The following is a 21,247-nucleotide window of genomic DNA, read 5'->3' as shown; positions in this document are numbered from 1 at the left end:
ATTGTGTGGAATCTGCCACACCCACCGGAGCCTCATCATGTGCTGAACACCTGTGAAGTGAACTAACGGCTACTTGCCCTAAAAGTTACCTCAGGTTTTGGAACCGAAAGTTGAGGTAATCCGCTTACCGTAAGTTACATAACCGGCTTTCTGGAATACCATCACCATCTCAGGGCATGTGGAAGTACATGAAGGTACATTTTAATAACATGTACTGTATTATTTACACAATAGGAACACTGTATCAAATGCTTGTTGTAGAGTTAACACACCCGGAGTAGACCGACTCATGGTCAAGCATTCTGGAGAGTTCGGCACATTGTGAACTGAGGGACGATGCTAAGAACAGTTGAAGAAGTGCATCAGACAAAAAGCACTCAAAGTTGCAACTCAATCAGCTTCCTATTGTGTGCCTTTGCAACATTTTGGACTTTTTCACATTAATATTCAAAGGCTCCATGACAAGTTAGTTGTTCATAATGTACTGGATAAGGATTCTTAAAAATATGTTTTACTCAAAATTTCAACCCAAAATATTTTAGACTTTGGAATAACGGGAAATGTATTTTGTTTTCATTTTAAGTCGTCTTGAGTTCCCCTTGAAGTTTGCTGGTGTACATGAATTCGAACAGTGGTCAAGGACTGTGTCTCGGTAAACATCGGGACACATGACTGTTTACGGTGACATGGCTACATATTTGCTTGGCAAAAACCACTGGAAATTTTTAACAGGCGGCGCCAAATTTTCAATTACACTTTAACTAGATTAAGTTCACTACCTCTCTAGCCATGTGTGTTCATGCTGACATATAATTAAATAAAAGTTTGTCTTTTCAAATCTTCTATCGCATGTCATGATGACTATCGAGTGCTAATTTGTTTCGTGCTCCAGGATTTCTGTTAAGGAAACATAGTGAGCATCAATTGTGGGACTCTTTTAGAGAGTAAACATTTCAACCACATGAAGGATTCTGCGATTGAGAGCCCTTAAAATGAGTCCTGACTACTGAACTATAGGGAGCTGAATGAGACACACAAAGTAAGGTTATAGAACAGTGACAGAAGGGTATTTATGATTAACTTTAATGGCATAATACAACACTTATAATAAGCAGATTAAAACGATTTCCATTGAATTATTTAGACTTGTGTTAATTGGGTTACATCTGAAAAGTGCTATTTGCTAAATGTCAAGGAAATACCTGAGTGTGAACATTTCTGAAAGCAAAAAGAATCCTTTTTGAAAAGTATTTATTTGATTCGTCCTCACCAGTAGTCCACCTGTCGCCGATACCAAAAAGAAAATAATTTAAATGCATGGATTTTATTTTCATGAAGAATTTTACTCTCCAACCACAACTGTAACGAACACAGCAACATCTAGACTGCTCGCACACACTTCACCACTTGGTTTCCGCCAAACCACTGCCTGTACAGGAGAGTTTCGAACTATGGTTGGAATAATTCAAGAAGCCACAACAGTAACGGACCTCATTCACAAAACACGAGCAGAACGAATTGTGAATCGCTCATAAAACGATTTCGCAAACTGCTGCATCTCTTCAGTGCATCAATTTATGCAAGAATGGTTATACAAACTACACACACAAACACACACACAGTTCTCCTTGTGATTCATGAATGACAGCCTGAGAGTAGAGTTGTCAAAAGTACCGACTTCGGTACCAAGTACCATTTAAATAAGTGATGATACCAGTATTTCCCCTTTAGCATTTTGAGCGTTGTTGAACGGATTCTTTAACACCTCTGATTGGCCATTGTGTTCACACGCTCAACATATGTCTGTGATTGGCCATTGTGTTCACACGCTCAACATATCTGTCTCTGATTGGCTAAAGCGTCAAAGATGTCTATTTACAACATGTTTTGGAAGTGTTGATTATTGTAGCCAATCAGAGACAGATGTTGAGCGCATGAACACAACAGCCAATCAGAGGTGTTTAAGTTCAACAGCGCTCAAAATGCTAAATGCTGGTATCCAAAAATTATTATTTTTTTATTTTTTTTAAGTCGGTACATTTGACAACACTACCTGAGAGTCTGATGACATCATGTAATTGCGCGCATAAATAAGGTCCCAAGGATAAAATCATAACAGATTACTTTGTAAGTATTTGATCAATTAAACAATGTTCTGTTTTACTGCCTCTAACATAAAACAACCAATTTAATTGTGAATAAAAGATGTCTATCACAAAAGCAAGATTTACAACATGCATTATGCTGAAATTTTTGTGATATTTCTTTCTGTGCAGACGACGAACCTTTAGAAGTGGCGTTTTGTAATTTCAAGAAACATAACTAATTGTTTTAAATCATCCACTTTCACTAATTAAGTCTTAAAACACCTTTATCTCCTTACGACAGAGCTTATAATGGAGGCTTTTACATGACAACATTGGAGTGACTGTTACATTAGGAAGTCTGACAATAAAAAACATGATTAACAAGTACAACCCTTTCTCCACCTCCACCCATGAATGAAATCCACCATGTACGGTTCGCTGTGAAGTCCTACAGTTGCTGGGTGCTGATGTTAACTACAGTCATATTACAAAAGTCCATAGCTATGCCAATTATTAGAGCTAAGATATCAAGACGAGCCTCTTTTGATCGCTGAGGTCTTTTACTGGCGGGAAGTTGGATGGCTTCTGGTTTAGGATGATGTGTCTACGTTTGCCCACCCACTAAAAAATAAATAACGCAGAAGTGACATTTTAAAAGCAAAAGGTGCTCTCAATTTGCATTTGTTAATGTATACATCTATCATAGCACAACTGAAACTTGTTAAAAATATTCACAAATCGATTCATACTGAATTCAGTGCAAAAGAAATACATGTAAGGCATGACGCAGGAGATCCGAAATAATTGGCAGTATGTGCATGTTGTTCGCCATGTTGTTAACGTTTCATTTTACATAAACATTTAATTTTTTGTAGTGGTATTCAGAAAGTTAACAACAACAAATCGCTTGATTCGTGAAGGAGCGCTCAAGACTCTAGGATCGCAAACGGAAAGGAAACGCTGGAAAGACGCACTGGCTTGAATCGTACAATTTCAGATACCACAAAAGAAATTGCTCAAATTAACATCATGATGGTTACAAAATGGTAAAAGGTACAGTAAAACCTGGACATACCAGTCGGTAAAATACATCTAATGATTTAACGACTTCAGAGAAAAACAGGAAAGTGAGACCGAAGTCAGGGCAGCGCCATATTTAATTTTCAGTTTTTTTTAAAATAAAGCCTGTGAAGGATAAAAGTACAACATACCAATGGTTCATCTGATGGAACATCTTTCCCAAAGAACTTCAGCAGACTAAAACTTTTTGAAAGTTGCGAGTTTTAAAAGTGATGTCATCTAGGATCTTTATACAGTGAATGCCATTGTAAAGACTTTAAGTCTGGCCTCGCTTTAATCTGCGTAAAATTCAATATGGCGTTTCTCCTGACTACGGCCTGTGATGATTGCTCTGACCAGGAATCACCCATCAAAGAAAACTGTGTCATTATTTACTCCCCTCATGTTATTCCAAACCCATGTCGTTTTCTCCCATGGAGCACATCATCATTGTGCTGCTTTTTATACACAAACACACGAAAGCATACAAAATGTGTAGCACAAACTCTACATTTATGACACTTATATGGTGATTCTTCATCCTTTTTGAAGCTTGACGGCCACTTGTCAGTTAATGAGCGACAGCAGCGTGAACGTTCTGTGAAACATCTTTTAAACTCTACAAAAGAACGTCATAAATGTTTGGAACAACATGAGGATGTGTAAATGACAACATATTTTACATTTTTGGGTGAACTATCCCTTTATTAAAAGGATGTGATTTGCTTACAGCAAAGTGGATATAAAAATATAGGCATTTGAGACCCTGAATGACTGTTTTCTTTACTTTTCCATTCCAGGGAAAGCAAAGGCTGTGAGAGATGTGACATGTTGTAAGACCATAAGACCATATTGTTAGCCACGTACTGTTACACGTCTCAGTTTTGATTTGTTTCTTTACATATAAGCGGAACATTAAATAAGAAGGTTGTTAAATGCAGGCCATCTAAATGACATATGCAGCTGTAGAGCGTCGGATCTTGTTTTTGGGGATGGAAGAGCATCATAGTAGGGTTTCTTTATGATGTCGCATTATATGTTGGTTCTTTTCCGACGGTCGCCTGAAACCCTTCTTGCAATAGTCACACCTGTGTGGATACTCTTTAGTGTGGATGGATATGACATGCCGTTTGAAACCTGAAGCGTCCGTAGTGTTGTACTCGCAATATTGGCATTGATAGACCTTGCGACCGCTGTGAGTCTTCATGTGCTTTTTGAGTTCGTTCTGATGCCTAAAGCCGCGCTTGCAACGCTTGCATTTAAATGGCAAGTCCTTGGTGTGAACGGACAAAATGTGGCGGCTTAATGTGAAGGGGTCCGATGTCTTAAAATCACAGTGCCGGCACTGGTGTACTTTGTTCCCCTTGTGCGTTTCAGCGTGTTTTTTCAGTTCGGAGGGTCTGTGAAAGCCCTTCTCGCACACATCACACTTGTGTGGAAAGTCTTTCGTGTGCACCGAGATGACATGACGCTTCAAGTCACTGGAATTGGTGCTTTTGTGCTCGCAGTGCGGACACTGGTGAGTCTTATGACCCTGGAAGATCTCAGTGTGCCTCTGGAGCTCCTTGTCGTCGGCGAACGCCTGTGGGCAGTGGCCACACTTGAAGGGCAGTTCAGTCCCGTGTTTGCTCTTTATATGAGTCTTTAAGTTGGACTGATCGGCACAGCGGAAGTCGCAGTGCTGGCAGTGGTAGGGCTTCTCGCCTGTGTGGGTCCGCATGTGCTTCTTAAGCTCAGAAGGGTGGCGGAAGCCCTTGGCACACTCCACGCACACATGTGCAAAGTTTTTGCTGTGCACAGCCAGCAAATGGCGGTTCAGGAGTCCCTGTTCGGCGGTCTCGTACTCGCAGTACTTGCACTTGTGCAGCTTGGGCTCCTTGTCACGCAGGATGAGTTTGTTGGAGCTGAGCGGGCTGGCCTCGTGATAGCGCCGCGTGTACTCCGTGTACTCGGGGATCTTCTCGTTCTTGATGATGAGCTTGTGGCTTTCCAGATGGTTGTGGAAACTCACCTTCTTGTTGGTGGTGAAGTCACAGTCGGTGCACTGGTACTTCTTCTTGAACATGTGGTCCGGGTGATTCTTCATGTGGCGTTTGAGGAAACCCCGTGATTTGAACTTCTTGCCGCAGATGTGACAGGGGTAGACGGTCAGGGGCTGCCCATCAGGACCAATGATTACAGCTAAAACAGAGGAGCACATGCTGAAAATAGGCAGGTCAACATTTTACTTCTGTAGCGCACTTAAGTGGCGAGACAAAGGAAGGACTACTTCCTTTTTGAAACACTGACACCAACATGCTTTTTTAGAAAGGACTTTTGAGCAGGGTAGAGGTCAAGCTCACCCTCGAGAACATCTCAACGTCCCAATGGAGATGCTTATTGTTCAAACTATCATTATTTGGTATTATTGCTCGATTACATGAAGCTTAACAGGCACTAATGCTCAGACACTCAACGTAGCAATATTGCATACATGCTTGCAGTTACTTTTTACTAAATATGGGTCAACTACATATAACAGAACCTCACATTTCGAAATTTATTTTAATACGTTTGAAAGGAAAACGTTCAATTTTTCTCCTAAATTCCAAGTATTTTACTGCAATTTTTTGTTTCTGTGATAGATGAACTCACTTTAGTTTCTAGTCTTCTAGTCGATAACAATACCACAGTATAGTTCTGAAAATAAGGTTGTTACAATGCCAACATTTTAGATGACATTAATTCCAGTACCACTGATACAAATTTCAGCATCACAGCAAAAACTAATGGCGCTTTTCCATTACCAGTACCAGCTCAACTCGACTCGTCTCGCTTTTCCATTGCAGATAGTACCTCCACAATAGTACCTGGTCGTCATAGCGACGCCGCAGGAAACTGCCGTGACTTAATCTTTTACGCAAGACCCACACACACAGGACAATGGAGGAAATCGAGTGTATGCTGTTTTTGTTTTTGCTGTTTTTAATTCAGGATACTCCGTCTGGCGCGTGCAATGATGACGCAGTGACTAGTGACGATTCTCTCTGACCAATCAGCAGTCTGCCGTGTTTTCACGTCACATTTTAGTATCGCCTCGGCTCGCTTAGAACCTCGCCGGAGGTGGTACGAAAAAAAGTACCTGGAAGAAGGTACAGGTACAACTTTTACACAGTGGAAAACCAAACAGAGCCGAGGCGAGTCGAGGCGAGCTGGTACCGTGTAGTGGAAAAGCGCCATAATACTAGCGCAAGTAAAAAGTTCTCAAGCTTATTAAAGACAAGTAAACAGTAAGAACAAAGGACAAATAAATACAATAGAACAAAGACACAAATGAAACAAAGAGTGCTTTACTGTTAGATAGACCTACCTGAAAAAACTTGAAGAAACATTACAGAATTGAACGATCAAAACGTCAAACAAAAAATAAAACACTAGTCATCGCTGTGTGAATACAATACACTGATTCTTATTAAAGCTACAAAAGGTTCTTCGGTCAAGATCAGCGAGTGATTTTCTGTTTGTCTTTTGTTGTTTTATTATTATTAATGACACAGAGAGCAGCAGGTTTATTAGGCTGCCGTTACTTTCAGACCGAATGCACAGATTTATTATACTGACAAACATTCAACTGTTTATGTTACACTTAAGACAAAACCAACTGTGTTTACTAGGATCCTCGCCAAGATGGGCATTTTGACATAATTCTGTGTGTATTTGACCATTTAAGCGCAATAAAAAAGAACTCAATTCAGTACTAGTGCGTAAATATTAGGACTTTTATAACCACTGGCTTCATAAAAAAACAAACATTTAAAATGGCAATAAAGGGAAGAGGGGAGACAACAACCAATAAAACACAGACCTGCAACACACTCGTTATACAGACAAATGAATATTAAAATATAAGCGGAGGGGGAAAAACAAAGGGTTGAGGGCACATTGATGCGTTTTGAAAATGAAAATGTCTTTAAGGGTTTCATGACCCTTTAAAAACAGTTTGTGGCACTAGCAGAAGATCATACCTGTCTGGCACTGGCGCGTCTCTCCCCTCCTCTTCTTCTTGATCTTTTGCTTGAGAGCTCGGCTTGAGCTGATGCTGTCAGAGATCTGCAGGTAGGGAGTGCCTGCGCCGTTCTTACTTTCTAGACTGCTTCCTGTAGAAAAGCCATGACTGGTAAGGTGTTTGCATCGGACATTTACACCCTATAAATGCACTAAAAGGAAAGGAGAATGTTTTTTATAAATGTTAAGTTACGTTTTAAGGTAACAGTTAGCCAAAAATGAAAATTCTGTCATCGGTTTTCGCAGGGTTTTCCAATCAAGGGTTCGAGAGCCCTTATGCGTGAGTTGATTAAAAACAAATAATTCATTAAATCAAAAAAATTAAATAAATAAATAAGGCTGCACAGTTAATCATAATAAAACTGAAATCGCCATACGGGTTAGTGCAAATATAGGGGATTCGGCTGACAAAAATGTTTTGGAGACCCTGAGCTATCGTACGGCTTCAGAAGACTTAAATATGGTCACAATACTAGGGTAGGACGGTAGTGCTGTTCCGAATTCAGACAGAATTTTCATTTTTGGGTGGACTATTAATTTAAAACAATTTGTATCTCTGCCTGCAACAAAAAAGTGAAGGACCATAAGCAGTTGCCCAGGCCGCAGGAACAAAGCTCTTGTTAACTGGTGTGTCCTCCAGTTGCGCTTCTGCTATCCCAGCAGCCTCTTCTTCCCCAACAATGACCTCCATATACACCTGGTCAGTCATCTCCGAACAGTCTACACAGTCAGGACAGAGTATAACATAAGCACAGTTTTTGACATGCTGTAGGCAAAGGTAAAGGTCCTTGCACACTGAGTCAGACATTTTCGTATTAATTCGGTGGATGTGAATTGTCACCTCTTAAAATGCTCGCTACGAATGCTAAAAATGCAGAAAATTTAACCCCATCCTAATTTTTTTTATGACAGACGAGATCCATATTTATTTTTTAAAGGAACACGCCGACTTTTGGGGACTTTAGCTTATTCACCGTATACCCCAGAGTTAGATAAGTCCATACATACCCTTTTCATCTCCGTGCGGAGTGATTTGCTCGCAGCACCTGAGAAGCCCCGTGGTGAGGAGCAGAGAGTTCGCTCAGAGTTGGAGTAAAATCACTCCGCAGAAGTAGCAGTGCTTCGCCTTCTGAGAATATAGTTCCCAGTATGTATACGGTTAGAAGATGGCTGTGTCTCATGTGACCTTGTTATTTGTACACGCAGTGACTATACAAATCACAAAATGTAAAAAGTAAACTGTTGGCGTTATTTTGTCACTTATTGGGAGCAGTATGCTAGCTGGAGCCATTTACCTCCAGTCTTTGTGCTAAGCTAGGCTAGCGGTGGGTGCATCAGACAGAGTTACGGCGCGCACGGAGATGAAAAGGGAATGTATGGACTTATATAACTCTGGGGAATACGGTGAATAAGCTTAAGTCTCAAAAAGTCGGAGTGTACCTTTAATGTGTGAACATTTCGGATGAGGATTTCGGACTCAGTGTGCAAGGACCTTAACTCTTCTTAAAAAGAGCCAGAACTTACTGATATCCTCGTCTCCATGGCAGGCGTCCTTCACAGCCATGTAGACCATCTTCTCTCTGGGCAGCCGGCCCGAGACCACTGGCTCCAGCACAGCGTGCCCATTGGGGAAATCACTTTCTGCTACCACCTCTGTGCTGCCTACAACACCATACAAACATATTCATCTTACAGGGCATGAATGGAGAATCAACATGTCCTTGATATTTATAAGAGGTTACTCTACACTAGGGCTACACAATTCATTTCTAATCGCGTTTACGGTTGCCACGATTACGTAATCGAAATACATCACTGCAATTCCACTGTGGTACGGCGTTGCCATTTGGAAACATTGATATTTTCTCAATTTACAGCAAAACTATCTAAGACAAAGTTGATTTGTGAATAAAAAAAATCTAATTTACTTATCAAAGATGAGCCAAAGAAAAGTGATGTTTAGAAATGAGGTTAATAGAGAAATTTCTGGAGCACTTGAACAGGTGTCTTCCGTGTGAGGGTGACAGTGGGAAAGAGTGTTTTGGAGGGACATTCAAATGTCATGTGACTTAAAAACAGCACATCATTGGCAACCTTAAAGGGATAGTTCACCCATAAATGAAAATTAGCTCATGATTTACTCACCCTCAAGTCATCCTATGTGTATATGACATTCTTCTTTCAGACGAATACACCTAGGATGGCTTGAGGGTTAGTAAATCATGAGCTAATTTTCATTTTTGGGTGAATTAACCCTTTAAGGCCTGCCCTTTTAATTCCCATAGTGCAATATTGTATTGTTTTCTGAACAAGGAAATGAGTAGAAATGAATTGCTGCCATATGGCAACGCCTCTCAATAACAGTGAGAGTATGAGTATTAGCAATCAGCTTGTGGCAAATATCTGAAATGTGTTCCTTACCAATTTCCACATCTTCATCTCCATCGGCCTTAAAGATGTAAACTTTGATGACCTCAGAGCTGAACTCGTCCTCTTTTGAGCCGTCGTCATCTTGGCCCACATCTGCACTGATCTTTAAAGACGCGTCTCCAATGTCTAGCTTTTCCCCAACCTCATCCACTGCAAAGAAGCCAAATATCAAACATTGCTGTGGATCCAATAGGGCTGGGACAATAAAACGATGCATCGAGATTCGTGGATCGATTCCAATGTTTTCCAAATGCAACGCCATTCTCTCTCGAATCGATTCTGCGCTTAGTTTTTAACAGCAGATGGCGATCTAGGCTAGTTTTTAACCGCACACAAATGCTTTTAACGAATGTACTTGCACCTCAGAACGCTTTTATGATGAGAGATCAATGTAAACAGCCCACTGCAAACACCCTTGTACTTCGCTTCAACCTTTTCGAACTTTATGAATAGGGTTGGGTATCGTTTTTTTTTTTATACCGGTGCCAAATCAATACTTTTAAAACGGTACCGGTGCCTAAACGGATACTTAAAAAAAAGAGAGCCTCAAAACGATGGTGAATGACATTAAAGAACGGGTTTTTATTGAAAAAATTAAATTAAATTAAAAATTCTTAAAATTGAATAATATATTACAATTTTAGAGTAAAGATATAAATATAAGTAGTCTAAATACAAAACAACAAATTTACATAACAAATTCACAATAAAACCTAAGCCACCTAACCCAAATACAATAATTTAACACTAAATAACACTACAGTACTAATAACGGCAAAGTAGTCTGTATTCTTGGTATGCTACAAACCAGCTTTAAATTTCTGCAATTCTTTTCACATTTTTTGCCTTCTCTGGCCAAATACACACCTCTCCAAGCAATAGCATGTCCTGCACAAGGTGAACGTTATTTTAGAACGCATCACCTTAAATGCTGTGACACGAAACCCCTCGTGGAAGAAGAACGCCGTCATGTTTACAACTGTGACAATGAGCGCTAGGCCTGTAGCGATAGTCAATAAATCAATTAATCGCACGATAAAAAAAAATAACCTCGATAATTTTTCCGGCCGCGATAATTTCCATTTGCATGCTTGTTTATTTTCCTCGTCTCTCTCTCTCTCTCTATCAAAGAGACTGGATGACAACTCTCGATTCCTTAGCGTAGGAGGAGTGAACCCTCTTGTCAGTTTTTACGCTCGCATGAGGTGGTTTTTCAGGCAATTCGAAAAAGAAATTTCGCAAAACTGCAATGGACACCGTTTTTGCGCATTTACAGTCACCTGACTTAGAAAGCGCGGTGTGTTTGGACAGAATACGAGACAGAGTTCTTTATTAAATTCATAAAATACAAAAGAATTACAGGAATACTGGATTCTAAAACTCAAAGAAATGCCACAATCAAGACCTCGGAGCAGAAATGAGTGAGAAACACCTCATATGTGCCGCAGTAGCCTATATGGGTCTTTCCTTGCCATTAATGCTTGGATAACACGCTTAGGCCTCCGTCTCTTTCCATTAATAATAATAATAATAATAATAATAATAATGTCTAGTGTGGTGGCTGTGATATATATATAAACCTACTAACGTCCGTTGCCATGATTTTAGAAAAATTACGTTTTAGTCGCATAACATCGGTTTTGCCTGTTATGGAATGTATCACCATTTATGTCTGAGCCTAATGTTTAATATTTTTTGAAGTGCAATTTTGTTTACATCCATTTTATTTATTGTTTTTGGTATTTATTCAAGTGCATTTTTTGTTAACAGAGACAGAGTCCATTGCTTTTATTGTTTTTGATTGTTTTGTTCATTTATTGTGGATATGTAAAATATTTTCCGTTTTCAGTGTTAAATAGTCTTTAGAAATAAAAGTTTATTGATCGTTGAAAAGGTGTACCTGCATTATTATGCCATTATCATTATTTTAGATGAAAATGGTCTCAGAACGACAATATTATCCTTTATCGCAATAATTTCTTGGACAATTTATCGTCCAGCAAAATTTGTTATCGTGACAGGCCTAATGAGCGCTCATCAGGATCAACTGAATGCTGGATTTCAAAAGTATGTGAGGTTCGCCGCTCTATTCTTGCAGTAAACTTGCACAACGTTCTTGAATGAATAATTTATTAGATGTACGCCGGTCTGTTATTGTAGGGACATCGACTTTACATTTTCACACTAAACATGACGTGGAACAAATAACGAACTGTGATTGGTTGCGTTACATGTCAGTCAGTCTTTGGATTATATTTTTATTCTTAAATACATGTAGGTGAATGTGTTTTGTCATTTCAGAAACCTTTATAATGATCATGTCATGATTCATGTTAGTTGATCTATAACGCACAATGGGCGCTATGTTAGTACTACAGATTTAGGCCTACAACACGTCAATTCATCCACTTCTCCCAAAATACATTAATGTAAGTGGCTGGTGAAGTGTAAGAAGAATAGATTAAATGTTATAGTTGCCTACACAATGTGTATCTAAACACGTCATCAATTTATAATTGAAAGGATTGCTAATGCAGCTTCCATGGACATCGGTGTGTATTTTACAAACTATAAATGTTGTTCGGCTCAGCGCCAGCCAACACGCGTCAAAGGGTTAACTAGCGAACACATGCGGTGATGATGTTTCTTGCATCCGTTTCAGAGAATCAAAGGGCAGATATTTCAACCGACAGCAACCGAGGCATTTAAGTGGCACCGAAATCTGCGTTTTGATTCGGTCTGGTTACATACCGGTTACTTAGGTACCGGTTCCATATCAGTACCTGGTTTTGGTACCCAACCCTATTTATGAATGATTACTTTATAGAAGGTTCAAGTGGTGTGTGTAAGGCATTGGAAGCCAGCAGAGTATGGCTGTTTCTGCAGTGCCATCTAAGGTTAAAAACTAAGCTCAGAATCGATTCGAGAGAGAATCGTGATGCATTCGGAAAATCTTAGAATAAATCCAGAATAGTTTCTCGATTCACGATGCATCAATTTATTGTCCTGGCCTTACAATCCAAGCTGGCATGTAAAAGCAAACTCACAGGAAATCATGAGGTAGTCCTCTGAAGTGCTCTTCACATCCTCCTCATCGTCCACTTTAAGAGAGACATCAGACGGCATGGTGTCATGTGACTGTATGACCGTCTCCGAGTCCGACACCATGACCTCTGCAGACACAAGGTCGTGCTCCAGCGGACTCTGATCGTGAGGTGACATGAGGTCCGCCACGAACACCTGATCAGGCTCCGTCTCCAGAGCCTCTTGGATGGCCACCTCGGCCCCCAGGATCGACTCGGACAGGATCACTCCCTCGGTGGTGATGACATCCTCGTGACAGATGTCAGGCCCTTCCACCACTTCAGCTTCCAGGTCAGTCTCCAGCATGATGCCCTCGTCCGAGATCATCACGGCCTCCGGCACCGACACCACGATGTGATCGCCGTCGATGTGGGCCATGCCACCCATCCCTGCAACTGACCACAACAATTTTTTTTAACAAAACTGACAAAGTATTTAATGTATTGCATAAATATTGTTCATTTGTTTTTGTTTTTCATTAAAGGGATAGTTCACCCCCAAAAATGCAAAGTCTTATGGGTTTGGAAAGGCATAAGAGTGATTCCTGTGAGGTTATTGTTTTATTCGTGTGGACTTCATTGTCATGGGATTACAATGATTATTACAACTTTGCAGTTTTATACGTTTTTTTTTTTTTTTTTTACTATAATAATCATTTACTATAGTTAAGATTTAATAATAAAAAAATTAAATAAATTTTTTTAAAAATTAACTATTTATAAGGGGGAATATTACGGAAGAGGATTAGGGCCAAGCAGAATCTTGAGAATAAACTCATTAAATATTGGGAATAAAGTCGTTGTGTTTCGAGAATAAACTCATTAAATTTCGAGAATAAAGTCTGTGTTTCGAGAAAAAAAGTCTAAATGAAATGTAGAGAATAACGCATTCGATCAGTGTTCATTGCATAGCCTACTGATAGAGGATGGCAGAGTTGGATCACTTAGTCAAGCTATATTTTAGACTTTCTTTCAGTAACAAAGAATAGAACATTCTTAGGTCTAGGTCGGCTAGGTCTTTTTAGAAGAAAAAAATCAGTCCAATTTGCGCGATGTACTCGCTTTTGTCCAACATGAAATTCATCGAGGTTTCGTGGTTTCCCAGGATACCATAATATGCATTATTAAACTTGTTGATCCTCAAGGTGTGGAATTTCGACGAAGGAGACGCTTGAGAAGACGCCAGTACACTTGCGCTGGCCCAAATGCACTCTGGTATATGGACAGCTATGATAAATTAAAACCGTACGGCATTGCCATTAATGGCTGTTTAGATGGTTACAGTCGTTACATTCTGTGGATGGAGGCGTACACAACCAACAATGATTAATAATGCGTCTTATTGTATCATGGGAAACCACGAAACCTCGATGAGGTTGATATCAGTAGGCTATGCAATGAACACTGATCAAATGCGTTATTCTCTACATTTCGACTTTTTTTCTCCAAACACAACAACTTTATTCTCGAAATTTAATGAGTTTATTTTCCCGATTACTTCGACTTTTTCCCCTGAAATTTAACGAGTTTTTTCTCGAAACACAAGGACTTTATTCTCGAAATTTAATGAGTTAATTCTCAAGATTGTATTTCGAGTTTTTTTTCGAGAAATTTAACGAGTTTTTTCTCGAAACACAACGACTTTATTCTCGAAATGTAATGAGTTTATTCTCAAGATTGTATTTCGACTTTTTTCTCGATATTTAACGAGTTTTATCTCGCATTATAATGACTTTAATCTCGAGATGGTTTTATTTTTTTATTATTGCTTGGCCCTAATCCTCTTCCGTAGGAATATAGACATTACAGCAGCATAAGAAAAAAAACAAATACTACACTTCAATACTACAAGACAAAAACATTATTGCAACCATGCATTCCGAAGAAATTACTAGAGACACCAAAAAACATTATAACAGATATATCATTAAATATATCTGTTATTATAATGTTATTCATATATATTATATTAAATTAAATATATATATTTTTTTATTCATATAACATTAATATTTTATTTATATATTTAAATATATTAAATATAAATGAAAAAAAGATTAATAAATAAATAAATATAAGTAAATATACTCTCCTAAAATAAATAGTTATCGCTCTAGGTGTAAACACTCACTATTTATTCACATACATCAAAATACAAACCAAAAACCAAACGAGGTTGAAAGACTTTAATTACAGTAAGAACTCTATAAAACGATCAGTCAATGTCATAACCTAAAATAAGCCAAACATCAGGCAATTAATTGACTCATTATTTAAATTACGGTTCCTTACCAAAATCTGGCATTATCATTGTATGGGGCATTTTCAAATCCTTGTGAAGCTCCAGGATCCCTCCACCGTGATCCATTATCTGGGATTTTTCCACAATACTGTAAAAGTGAAAACATTACAAAAAAAAGGACTACTATATAAGGAAGGTGAAATATATTTACTATACGAAAATATAAATTAATCACATGAAATTATGGCTGCCCCCGACTAAAGATTTTTCTAGTCGACTTGTCATTCATTTAAGCCATTAGTTGACTAATCACATGTTAATAATAATTGAATTTCTTAAATATATATATTAGGGGTGGGGTGGGGGGCGTAATATAGCCTATTCCGCCCTCGAGCGCACACATAAAGCTTGCTGTAAAGCACCGCTAAAAGTAATGATAATGAATGCGTAAAAATTTTTTTTTTAAAAATAGCAAGGAGACATTTGAGTTATTTATTAATAAACTAGTGTTTTCCGAGTCAGTGTCGGCTGCAAAGATGAAGTTGATGATGCTGACTGGTCATCTCTGAGGTAGCCTATAGTGGTACTATAGTACTATAGTGGCCTTTTGATACTTAAGTGTTTCAAATGGTAAGCCATATTTGACGTCGATGGATGAAATGCGAATGTTTGGACTAGGGCCACAACGACGCGGCGACGTCATCGATTATGTCGACTATGAAAATACGTCGACACGCATGAAATGCGTCGACGCGTCACATTCATTATTTACGTTTAAATATCGAGTAATGGCGGCTTCTGCTCCCGCTCATGGTGAAAATGACAGACCACGATCATCCAAAGTATGGGAATACTTTAAACTACGGCCGAACAGAAAGGTGCTTTGTTCACTATGCAAACTATTCCCCATTCGGCGACAATAAAATGGACTTTAATTTATAACTTCAACTTAAATCTGTCAACGAAGCTTTCAGTGCATTTGCCAGTTTTTAAAAGTTGTGTATGCACATGTAGACTAGAGACCTGCACTCCCGCGGGACACAACGCAACAGAGTGCGGCGCGGGAACATAGATCTGATGGCCGAGTGCGGGCGTGGACGGTAATGCACTCGTGTGTGTGCTGGTTGCGGGAGAATAAAACGATTCGCGGGACTCCCGCAAAATAGAAATATCTATAAATTGAACATCTAAAAACGAATAAATTGTCATTCATCTGTTGCACAAAAGCAACAAGAACAACTAAACCAAATAGAAACGATTTACAGGCCAGAGTCTCTATCTATTTATGACATGTTTGCAGCGTTGAACAATGTAGCCAATCACAGACATATGTGTTGATTTCTTGAACGCAATGGCCAATCAGATGCATTTAAGATAGAATCCCCTCACCGCTCAAAATTGACTTTTTGTTCAGTGCTGAATTCTGCATACTGGCAAATCATCTGATTATAGCAAACAAAGTGTAGATATTATGACAGATTCATTGTGCAGCCAGTTCCATTGATAATAACAGAGATTTGTGAGATCACGATGAACTGAGATGTCTTTTTAGGAATTATTAAGGAGGAAATCCGTCCCGCGCAGGTCTCTGATGTAGACTTTAAAAACAAACGACTAACGCTATATTTACATTAACAGTAGCCTAGGCTGCAATCTAGTGTATGTGAACCTTTTTGCAGATAAACACAAGTGCATTATCGGACAAGATAATGGACAAGATAATTGAGTAAATCATACTCCCACTACGGTAATTAAAAACAGACACATTTCCTAAATAGGCCTGTGACTGTATACATCTTACATTTAATGAAATAGTTCCATTAGTTAAAAATAAAGTTTAAAATGCTTCTTGTTCGCATATTTCATAATACAATGACAATTACCCTTTCTGAAATACTTTTTTTTTTTGTCATCATTCATAGATTTCATGTTAAAATAATATACAGATGCACTACCCTCTTCAAAATACAGCTGATATATTGTTGTACTTATTATTTATTGGAAAGTTTGCCAATGGATAAATCAGCTAATCCCAAAAATAACCATTAGATGAATCTGAAAAATAATCGTTAGATTAGTCGACTAATCGACAGATTAATCGACAACAAAAATAATCGTTAGATGCATCCCTAGTTTGGACACACTGTAGACAACAAGCACCCGCCGTTAAGGTTCTGTCTCTGTCTCTACAACTAACCGACTAATCAAATTCCGGTTGACTAAGCCTCTTCTCCTCGAATATTAGGGGGCAGCCCCACACAAAATGACAGAAAATTAAATCCAACACACTGAATTCATATGGATAGTCGTTAAACAACTCATTTTTCAAAAAGGTTTTCTTTTCGAATCACAAGCAAGCGGCACTGTGAGTGAAAACTGCTATTTAACAAACCTTCACATTTGACAGTAGTTCCCTTCACATAAAAGTGTCGCAAATATTAAGAAAAACTGTGAATCTGGCATCTGGGAGGAAAGTGTCTGAAAGAAACAGAAGAGAATGAAATGAAATGCATATAACATTTATATAATTATAATACTTTTTTTTTTTTTTTTTTTTTTTTTTATGACAAATTCTTAGTTTGTGTTTCCAAACATAAAAAGTGGAGAAAACAAAATATCCTAATACATAGAACAAAGAATTCAAGCACAGTAGCAAAATAAAACGATTTATGAACATATAAACTGTGTTTATCATTCAGAAAGTTCACATTGCAGTAATTTCTTTAACATTATAATAACAACAACCTAAATAACATTTACATATATAAAACGCAGAAAAGAATAATTTATCTTGATATCAAGAAAGTGGTTGATTATAATAAATTAATCATAACCGGTTAATATTACATTAGACTTCATTAATAATTACAATCAGTGATATGCATAACAATTATGTGAGGGGGTTTCCAACATGACGTTGTATCTCTATTTGTGGGGGGGAATTGAGTACTATATGTTTACGGTCCCTAAAAAGAGTGCCAAAAGTATAACGCGTTATTTGTAAAAGATTGTCATGTCTGAAAAAGTGCGAAATCGTTGTCAGCGCTACGCTCATGACAGTGATTATGATTTATTTATTTATTTATTTTACAGTCTATGTTATGATGGCGTAATCTGAACCTACTATGACAAAGGTGAACTCATTAATATTAATTCCTTCACGTGACTCTGATATACTCGTGAGGTGAGCCTTCGCCATAGTGGGCTTAGTAATTGAGCGTAACGTTACTAGTCCATGTGACAGTTCAATCGAAACAAAGTTTGGATTGTTGCATTGACTCGGTACAGTTAAAAAACCTTTACAAAATACAACGTTTCGAAATTCACTTTAATATTCCAGGAGAATTCGGTTGTTCACGTAGTTAACAGTTTGCGCAAAATGCAGCCGCGTTACTGCGCCATCTTGCCCTCCGCCATTACACCACATGCTAAACGGCTAATAGCATTAGCTAACGAATATGTCAACATGTATTTGAGTACAACACAACCCGAAGTATCACAAAAACGTGCAACCCAGACGCATTTTCTGCATTACTTCATATATGATTGATTAATGCGTCAAAGGCGAGACGCACGACCGTTATTTTCGCTAGTTTTGCGTAGGGTCCGGCTAGCAGGAGCGCGCGCTGGGCGCTTCCTCGCGCTTGAATACAACACCAGGCCCACGCAGGCCGACTGGGCCGACGGCCACCGTTTCATACACACGCTGCACAAATCCAGAACGCTTTACCTACTCCGCGACTGCCTTCAGAGCGTTGATGAGTTTCCGATCCCCTCGAAATTGTCGTAATTTATTATAGTTAATTTTCCAACGGTAGCACTACTGCGGCCTGTACATTTGAGGATCCTCGAACGCTCTTTCCCAGGCCTGAGGCCTGAGCCAATCACGCTCCTCGATTCGTCGCCTCCGCCAATCATATTGCTCGTTTCTAAGCCTCGGCCAATCAGAATGTTCGTTGACAACAGCAACGGGTGGGGCAGAGCGAACGCGCGGCACACTTTACGTCACCTCATACGACAACATTGCGCTATCTACTTAAATAAGTTACGGTGCAAGAGGCGTTATGGTGTAATGAATTAAAGATCTGCTCTCACACACTTGTGCTATCCTCCTCTCCCCTCTGTACGTTTGCACGCTCAAACTCAACGCATACACTGTAAATGTATTTTGGTCGGTGTTGATAACATGTTCAGTTTGTAATGTGTTAGTGTTATAGAATGAATAAAATTGCTCTTCATTTAGTTTTATTGCTGAAATTGATTTATTGATTTTCGGAGGCACTCCATTATCATTGCATACCCAGATATCTCCAATTTAACTGGCTTAGTGCATATTAAAACCTAGACTACACAGACATCAAAATTCAGATTCAAACCTCCAGATGGAGTGAAAGTGTAGTAACTTCAGCTACAAGCACTCTGAATTAAGAAACAGTGTTGCAGTAGTAATTAATGTACCTTGGCACATTGATGTGATCTCAATAAAAATTAAAAAAATGTACATTTTCTTCTCCTTCAAGATACATTTTTGAGAACACTTTTCTTCTATATTGCTCTGTTATGTCTTGACACAAAACAGACACATTTCTTGCTTTACAGAAAACAACTATTCCTTCATAACATTAAAAATTCTCACACCTTTTTTTTTCCCGACAGAGAAATCATATATCCTTCATTTCTAAAAAATAGATTAAACATGCAAAATCAACAGCAGGTTATTCCACAGCATCTATGAATTAAATTCCACACGTTGTTTCACAAAAACTACATGTATTACAAGACACACACCTTTTTCCTTATTCAAGTTCTCTCAGTTTTTCAAACCTACCAATTGTCATGAAATTAAAAGCACATTGATGTTTTAGAAAAAAAAAAGCAAATATTACAAATTAATGTAGCAGTCTCTGTAAGATCCACCGTTCCTCCACAGTTGCTCTTATCATTGAGACTCTGGATTCGTTCACACTCTTGTTTTTGGGCCTCAGTGTTGGTTTTTAGGCAGTGGTGCCGCGTTGGATTTCACTGTGAGGACGACAGGTGGAGTTCTCAGGCCTTCAGTAACAACCGTCTTTCCAGGATTCATCAGTGAAGGGAGCACAGGGTTTGGTCATTCCCAGGGATCTGCTATAGAGGGAAATAAGCTAAATAACCTCAACTCCAAATAACTTTGGAAATAACGACAGTGTATGTAGTTGATTGTGAGTTACCTTCTGGGTGTCTGTGGAAGTCTGCCTCTGGAAGAAGGTGATGTTGGGGTCATGCCTCTTCCGGGTGTCTGTCTGGTTACAGCAGCGCTCCTGGAGCCCGAGTACGCCGCACCATTGCTGGGACCCGGGGACTGAACCCTCCTCATCCCTCCCTGGGCCCCTGGAGGCCCTTTGGCATGCTGTCGCACCCCGGTCATAGAGCCCACGGGCCCGAGAGCTTTCATGGGAGCCCGCAGGTAGAGCGGGGACTGGCCATCGCCCCTCATCCGTGCAGATGATACACCTGCAAGAGCACCCAAGCACACACACACACTCGTGTAATTTCCTCATCCATGTTATTAATGCTGCATTTTAACCAGCAGAAAGTACATTTAACAGAACGTGTAATAAAGACTTTCACAATGACAAACAAGAAAATCCTAGACACTTGCAGGAAACACCAAGTATGAAGGACTATGGAAGAAAATAAATGGCAAATGTTTTTGATAGAAAAAAGCTTGATGAATTGCACTAATTGAAAAAATATGCATAGCAATAACCATGCTTGCATTTTAATTAGTGCTGGTCAACAATTAATTGCATCCAAAATAAAAGTTTGTGTTTACATTATATATGTGTGTGTACCGTGTATAATCATAATACATACACATACACAAACACACACACACACACACACACACACACACACACACACACATGCATGTATATATTTAAGAAAAATTTGCTATATATATATATATATATATAAAATGTATGTATATAATTTATATTATATATAAATAGCAATTTTTTCTTAAATATATACGCGCGTGTGTGCATATTATATATGTGTATGTGTATATATATATATAAACTAATTATACACAGTACACACACACACACATATTATGTAAACAAACTTTTAGTTTGGATGTGATTAATCATTGCCCAGCACTAATTTGTATTTTTAGGGCTTGCATTTTTACAGGCTGAAATTCAACATGGTCGTATATTTGTGAATATTTCAATTCAAAACATTCCACACTCATTTTCATAGTTAAAAATGTAATTATCCATATTCACTTTTCAGATTTCACTTCCAAAATATTAGGTCTG

At 38.7% G+C, this 21,247-nt stretch overlaps 2 protein-coding genes across 4 annotated transcripts in view; both read right to left on the bottom strand.

Annotated features, from left to right (window-relative positions):
• Nucleotides 1-1,067: 1,067 nt before the first annotated feature.
• On the bottom strand, nt 1,068-18,838 carry znf711 (zinc finger protein 711). Of its 2 annotated transcripts, none has more exons than XM_082178320.1 (9): nt 18,676-18,838; nt 17,338-17,423; nt 14,996-15,093; nt 12,668-13,099; nt 9,612-9,770; nt 8,715-8,852; nt 7,773-7,910; nt 7,151-7,282; nt 1,068-5,327 (listed from the first exon to the last, which is right to left on the bottom strand). In XM_082178320.1, the coding sequence occupies exons 3-9, from the start codon at nt 15,069-15,071 to the stop codon at nt 4,150-4,152; spliced, it is 2,253 nt and encodes a 750-aa protein (XP_082034446.1). In that variant the 5' UTR covers nt 15,072-15,093; nt 17,338-17,423; nt 18,676-18,838; the 3' UTR covers nt 1,068-4,149. The 2 variants fall into 2 exon arrangements, with proteins under 2 accessions (XP_082034446.1, XP_082034447.1); XM_082178321.1 differs by having other exon boundaries at nt 18,680-18,838.
• A 345-nt stretch (nt 18,839-19,183) lies between these two features.
• Nucleotides 19,184-21,247, bottom strand: part of LOC309504995 (SLAIN motif-containing protein-like) — a 28,143-nt gene continuing 26,079 nt past the window's right edge. The window contains exons 8-9 of one of the 2 annotated variants that reach the window (XM_082178341.1): nt 20,153-20,435; nt 19,184-20,066 (exon numbers count right to left, since the gene is read on the bottom strand). In XM_082178341.1, coding sequence (XP_082034467.1) covers nt 20,000-20,066; nt 20,153-20,435 — 350 coding nt within the window. In that variant the 3' untranslated portion in view covers nt 19,184-19,999. Of the gene's footprint in view, nt 20,070-20,152; nt 20,436-21,247 lie in introns of both variants that reach the window. The other variant, XM_082178340.1, reaches the window with a different exon arrangement.

This window comes from Leuciscus leuciscus, assembly GCF_965113295.1.
Source record: "Leuciscus leuciscus genome assembly, chromosome: 8".
Taxonomy (NCBI): Eukaryota; Metazoa; Chordata; class Actinopteri; order Cypriniformes; family Leuciscidae; genus Leuciscus; species Leuciscus leuciscus.
The sequence above is the reverse complement of the archived record's forward strand: the minus strand, read 5'-3'. Positions and strand labels throughout refer to the sequence as shown.